Here is a 6,761-nt window from a genome sequence, read left to right on the forward strand (position 1 = left end):
CTTCGGTTCTTTCCTCTCCTCGGACGCCGACGGAGCAGGTGTTGACGGCTGCGCCTAGAGGAGGGGGCTCGGGCCAGGTGGCTTCGGCCCCTTCTTCTCCTCGAGGGCGATGGCGGTGCTGAGGGGAGGGAGCTTGGGGCAGGCGGCCTCGGGTTCTTTTTCTCCACTTGCGGCGCCGGAGGCACCTAGGGGGTGGGGCCTGGGGCAGGTGGCCTCAGCTCCCACCTCTCCTCTTGCGGCGACGATGCCGCACCAGGCGACGAGGCTTAGGGTAGGGAGTCCGGACCAGGTGGTGTCCGCTCCCTCCTCTCCTCTCGCGGCGACGGCGGTGCCGAGTGGAGGGAGCCTGGGGCAGGCGGCCTCGGCTTCCTCTGCTCCTCTCGCGGCGACGGCGGCGCTGAGTGGAAGGAGTATGGGGCAGGTGGCCTCAGCTTCCTCTTCTCCTATCGCGGCGACGGCGGTGCCGCGGGGAGGAGGCCCGGGGCAGGTGGCCTCGCCCCCTTCTTCTCCTCTTGCGGCAACGGAGCCGCTGCCGGTGTCCAGGCCTAGGGGAGGGAGTTTGGGGCGAATGGCCTCGACCCCCTCTCTTCTCCGGCGGCTTACGTGGCCGGCCAGAGGGCCGGGACGGCAGGGCCATCCACCACCCTTGAGTCCACGGACCATGGTTCGAGGGCACCTGTTTCTCGGGAGGAGGTCATTGCTTTTGGTGGGATTCCGGACCCGGTTTCTGCAGGGCGACGGATGAGCTGTCGTCTCCAGGAGCATCCGGAGGTTGACGACATACATCAGCGGTGCGCCATGAGGGCAGCCAAGCTTCGTGGTATTGAGGCCACTACTGGTATGTCGGTCAACATCTCTAATTCCATTTTGCATTATACTAATAATGAGATTATTAATAATGCAAGTCAACTAGGAGTTTCATTAGGCAGAAATGATAGTGAAATTTCTAATTCCGTCAATGATATGCTTGATTTGGAGTCTGAACGCGCTTTAGAAATGATTCGTAATTTAGCTGCGGTCAGGCCTATGAATGATTCCGAGATAGATGCATTGGGGGTCAGGGTGCTCGATAATTTTTGTACGGATCTTGCACCCATCTTGTCCTAGGTCTGAGGCAGAGGAGGATGTCGTTGATGGGATAGTAGTAACGTCCACGGGGCCTCGTTGTGAGGACCGGGTGGAGGATCAAACTAAGCCTAGACGCAAGTGGAAGCGGAACGTCTATCCTCTGTCGGCAGTGCGTAGGAGTGCTAGGATCCGAACTACTAAAAAACTTCATGATGAAATATGAAAGGAATCTTTTGGAATAGCAGAGGTCTTACGGACTTGGCTAAGAGAAGGTTCCTGGCGGATGCATCTATCGAACATAGGTTGGATTTTATCGCGCTTTCGGAAACTGGTAGAGAAAAATTTTCTCCGCGGTTTCTTAGTACCCTATCGGGTGGTGTAGATTTTGATTGGCATTGCTTGCCTCCGAGAGGAAGGTCAGGTGGGATCTTACTTGGAGTCAAATGCGATTCTATGGAAGTACGGAGCGTAGTGATGGGCGACTTTGCAGTTAAGTTCTGGGTTAAGTCCAAGGTTGATGGGTTCAATTGGGCTCTGGTGGCGGTTTATGGTGCCGCACAGCCCGAACACAAACCAGATTTTTTGGCAGACCTTGTTCGAATTTGTGGTTCTGAACAACTCCCAATTCTGGTTGGGGGTGATTTCAATATTATTAGAAGAAGAGATGAAAAGAACAATGACAATTTCGACGGTAGGTGGTCGTTCATGTTTAATACCATTATCGAAAGTTTGGATCTGCGAGAGATAGAGCTTTCAGGTAGAAAGTTTATCCTGGGCTAATACTTTGCCCATTCCGACGTTTGAGAAGTTGGATCGAGTCCTTGCGAGCGTTGACTGGGAACAGAAATTTCCCTTCGTTATAGTCCAAGCGCTTTCGCGTGGTATTTCTGACCACACACCTCTGCTCGTGGATTCTGGGGAGGCCACTCGCATGGGGAACAAAAATACTTTCTCGTTCGAAATGGCTAGGTTGAACGAGAAGGCTTCTTGGATCTGGTAGCCAGGGAATGGGCTAAGGATGCAGGAGGTAGGACTGCGGTCGAGCGTTGGCAGAATAAGTTGTGACACTTGCGAAGTTTCTTGCGTGGGTGGGCTAAGAATCTTAGTGGGATGTATAAGGTTGAAAAGGAGAGGCTCCTTACTCTTATTCAGTCCCTGGACCTCAAAGCTGAGTCCACAATTCTTCCTGCCTCGGAGCTTCATGAAAAGCTTGAGGCGGAGATGAGATTGAAGGAGCTTCTCCGTGAGGAGGAATTGAAGTGGGCTTTGCAGGCTAAGGTTCGCAAAGTCGTCTAGGGGGATGCAAATACTCAATTCTTTCACATGATCGCTGATGGTAAGCATAGAAAGAAGAGAATCTTTCAGCTTGAACAAGACGAAGGGACGATTCTAGGACAAGAAAACCTAAAACTTTATATTACCGAATACTATAAGCAGTTGTTCGGGCCTCCGGAGGATAGTTGTGTATCCCTAGATGAGTCTAGGATTGAGGATGTGCCTCAACTTGCTGCTGATGAGAATGATATTTTGACCGCCCCATTTACGGAGAAGGAGGTGTTTGATGCTATTTCCTAGATGAAGAATAATAAAGCTCCTGGGCCGGATGGTTTTCCGGCAGAGTTTTATAAAAAATGCTGGCACATTATTAAGGGGGATTTGTTACCGATGTTCCATGATTTATTCTCTGGACAGCTTCAACTATTTCACGTGAATTTTGGAACAATAACCCTGCTTCCTAAGAAAACGGAGGCCGTGAGGATTGAGCAGTTCAGGCCGATCTGCCTCCTCAATGTTAGTTTCAAAATTTTCACCAAGGTTGGGACTAATAGGCTCACGCAGATTGCGCATTCTGTGGTGCAGCATGCCCAAACTGCTTTCATGCCGGACAGGAACATCCTAGAAGGGGTTGTGGTCCTTCATGAAACGCTCCACGAAATTCACTCGAAAAAACTAGATGGAGTCGTTTTTAAGGTGGATTTCGAGAAAGCGTACGATAAAGTCAAATGGCCTTTCCTTCAACAGGCCTTGCGTATGAAAGGTTTTGATGAAGCCTGGCGACGTCAGGTCGAGTCATTTACGCAAAAAGGGAGTGTTGGAATTAAAGTGAATGACGACATAGGTCATTATTTCCAAACACATAAGGGCTTGAGACAAGGAGATCCGATGCCCCCTATTCTGTTCAACATTGTAGTTGATATGTTGGCAATTTTGATAGGAAGGGGTAAGGAGGCTGGTCAGGTGGGTGGCTTGGTACCTCATCTAGTTGATGGAGGTGTCTCCATCCTTCAGTACGCCGATGATACGATCATCTTTTTGGAGCATGACTTGGCCAAAGCGAGAAAGATGAAGTTGGTGTTATGCTTATTTGAACAATTGACCGGGTTAAAGATTAACTTTCACAAAAGCGAATTGTTCTGCTTTGGTAGAGCCAATGACGAACAAGAGGCATATAGGCAATTGTTTGGGTGCGAATTGGGGACTTTACCTTTTACGTACTTAGGTATACCAATACACCATCGTAAGCTGACAAACAGAGAATGGAAATGCATCGAGGACCGATTTGAAAAGAAACTGAGTTGCTGGAAGGGCAAGCTCATGTCATACGGAGGCCGATTAATCTTGATTAACTCGGTTCTCACGAGTATGCCTATGTTTCTTTTGTTGTTTTTCGAAGTCCCAGTTGGAGTTAGGAAATGACTGGACTTTTATCGATCCCGATTTTTCTAGCAGAGCGATGAATTAAAAAGAAAATACCGACTCGCCAAATGGGATATCATCTGTCGACCAAAGGACCAAGGGGGTCTTGGTATTGAGAATCTTGAGGTCAAGAACAGATGTCTTCTTAGCAAGTGGCTGTGGAAGCTATCGAGTGAGACGGATGCCACTTGGGCGCAGATCCTCCGTAGCAAGTATCTTCACTCCAAAACTTTGTCACAGGTGACAGCAAGGCCAACTGATTCACCTTTTTGGAAAGGGCTTATGAAAGTCAAATTAACCTTGTTTAATAGGACAAAGTTTATTGTTGGCAACGGTGCCAGTACACGATTTTGGGAGGATACTTGGCTCGGAGAGACCCCCTTGCCATTCAATACCCGTCTCTTTATCGTATTGTTCAACGACGTGAGGCGTTCGTTGCAACAGTACTTCAATCCAACCCCCTTAATATTCAGTTCAGAAGGACGCTAATTGGCAATCGTTGGGAAGAATGGCTCCATCTAGTAAGTAGACTGATGGAGGTTCAGCTAACTCAACAACCGGATAAATTGCGCTGGAAGCTTACTAGGTCTGGAGAGTTTACTGTCAAATAATGTATGTTGATGTTATCAATTCAAACTCGATTCCTAGTTCAAAACATGTTTGGGCTGTTAAAGTCCCTTTGAAAATCAAAATGTTTATGTGGTTTGTTTATAAACAAGTAATATTAACCAAGGACAATTTGGCAAAACGTAATTGGACGGGATCTACTAGGTGTAGTTTCTGTGATCGGGATGAAACCATCAAACACCTCTTTCTTGATTGCCCGTTAGCAAAAGTCTTATGGCGGACAGTCCATATTGCATTTAACATTACTCCACCGAGTTCTGTCAACATGTTATTTGGAACGTGGCTTAACGGGATTGAGTCCCAAACAGCGAGACATACTCGAGTAGGAGTTTGTGCTTTATTGTGGGCAGTCTGGAACTGCAGAAATGATTTGGTCTTTAACAGAACAACAAATATTCATTTTTTGCAGGTTATCTTCTGAGCCACTGCGTTGATCCGTATGTGGTCGCTACTCACTCCGACGGAGGCCAGGGAGCGTTTGGTTACTGGGTCTACCCGCTGGGAGATGGTAGCACGGGATATCTTCAACCGGTTTGGATGGCGGTCATGTAATAGGATAGGCAATTAGTTTATCTGTCTCTCTTATGCCAGCCGGTTGTGGCTTTTCATGGCCAGTTTGTTTTTGGCCCTTTTGGCTCTTTGTAAGCTCTCTTTTATTTTCGTTTTGAGACTATAAGACCTTGTTGAACCTATCTTTTTTTAATACGATGCAGAGGCCGGGGAGTCCCCCTTTCCGAAAAAAAGAAAAAAAACATGGAGTATCCGAAAAATTACACTTGGCATATGACAATACACTCGGCGTACCATGTTTTTCCTGTACTGCGGGGAGGATGGCACTCGGATATCGATCCAACAGTCTAGTTGAAAGAAATTGAAAGTTAAAAAACATCAGGCATCTGGTTGCCTACCTGGCCCCACCAATATCACGGACAAAAAGAAACTTTGACATTCTCCTTTGACGGGCGAAAACTCTGACATCTTTAAGAACAGGATCGGAGAGAACATGTTGCTCGAAGGAATGAAAAACAACTACAATTCATTAAGCCTGTTTAGTTGGCTAAACGGCTCGCTGAACATTATGCCTCTTGCTTGCTTTCGTCAGTAAGCTTCCTTGGTGAAGAGCCTGACGTCTCTCCACCGCGATTCCATGAGGTGCGAGGGGGCCGTCTGAGTATACACCCCGAACTTGAAGTAGTGCAAGTCGCCGCCGCGCCCCGCTACGCGTAGCCGCTCCTGGCCGTCGATGAACACGGTGAGCGTCCCTGCGCCGCCGACGTCGTGGATCACGTTGAGCCTGAACCATCGGTTGTAGATGCCGCGGTCGACCACCCGCGTCCAGTCGTTGTAGTACACCAGCGCGCCGCCGTAGACGTGCAGCATCAGCGTTGTCGCGTGCTTCGCCGCGCCGAACACCTGCATGATGGACACCCCCGTCGTGCCCGAGGGGACGAACGCGTACCCCTCGAACTGCCACACGCCGGAGCTGTAGTTTTGGTGCGCCACGGGTTAATTAACAAATTAATACCGCGTATGGATAATGGATTAGTAGACTGAGGTTGATTATAATTACCGTGCGGATTTCTGTTCGTGGCTTGGTGTGGCTGGTTGGGCTATGGGGCTTGTCAGTGCAGTACACCCACATCCGCCGCATGCCATTCGCGAGCTCGTACCGCTGGTCCAGCGGCACGTCGTACGGCCTCTGCACCGGGAGCTGCGCATCGGTGAGTGGCACCGTGACGAAGCCGGTGGTCGGGTCGCAGGCCGCGGCGTTGGCGCCATGCGTGGCGCATGACAACAATGCCAGGAGGACGACGAGGAGCGGCATAGGCAGTCTGTGTAAGTTGGGAGCCATTTTGCTAGTTAGCCAAGCAAGCTCCTAATGAAGCAAGCCTCTGATCGATGTGTGTGTACATATATGCACACAATGTGCGTATAGGTTTGTAGAACTCAGCCTTGTGGTGCGATGGCTAAATTATGATTTTTCAGATTCTTAATGTTGAAGTGCACCTGTGCACGTTACAAGCCTGAAGTCTAAACTCAAACGATAAGCTTACAGAACTAGACACACTACATTTTCCTAGATAGAACATAATTCCGAGGATATTCCGAATGTGTTTTGACCATGTCCACCAGGTTTTTTTTTAACATCCATATCTACCAGGTCAACACTACATAAAATAACAAGAAATAATAATTGCCTTTTTAATTACGGAAATACTAACGCCCACACGTGTGGGCGTTTTGCATCTCGCCCACACGCATGGATCAACGTCGGTTTGAGTTTGCATGAATTTTGGCATGTTTTGCCAGGTTTTTTATGCCACGTAGGATTGGGCTGGTGTGTGGGCATTCATCCGGTCGCGCACACG

General features: G+C 48.8%; 1 protein-coding gene across 1 annotated transcript; it reads right to left on the bottom strand.

The window, feature by feature from the left end:
- Positions 1 to 5,201: 5,201 nt before the first annotated feature.
- Positions 5,202 to 6,217, bottom strand: LOC109739966 (citrate-binding protein-like). The gene is made up of 2 exons (XM_045231577.2): positions 5,954 to 6,217; positions 5,202 to 5,880 (listed from the first exon to the last, which is right to left on the bottom strand). Exons 1-2 carry the CDS (start codon positions 6,215 to 6,217, stop codon positions 5,491 to 5,493), a joined length of 654 nt encoding a protein of 217 aa, XP_045087512.1. The 3' UTR covers positions 5,202 to 5,490.
- Positions 6,218 to 6,761: the final 544 nt, after the last annotated feature.

Source organism: Aegilops tauschii, unplaced genomic scaffold (assembly GCF_002575655.3).
Source record: "Aegilops tauschii subsp. strangulata cultivar AL8/78 unplaced genomic scaffold, Aet v6.0 Super-Scaffold_285, whole genome shotgun sequence".
NCBI lineage: Eukaryota > Viridiplantae > Streptophyta > Magnoliopsida > Poales > Poaceae > Aegilops > Aegilops tauschii.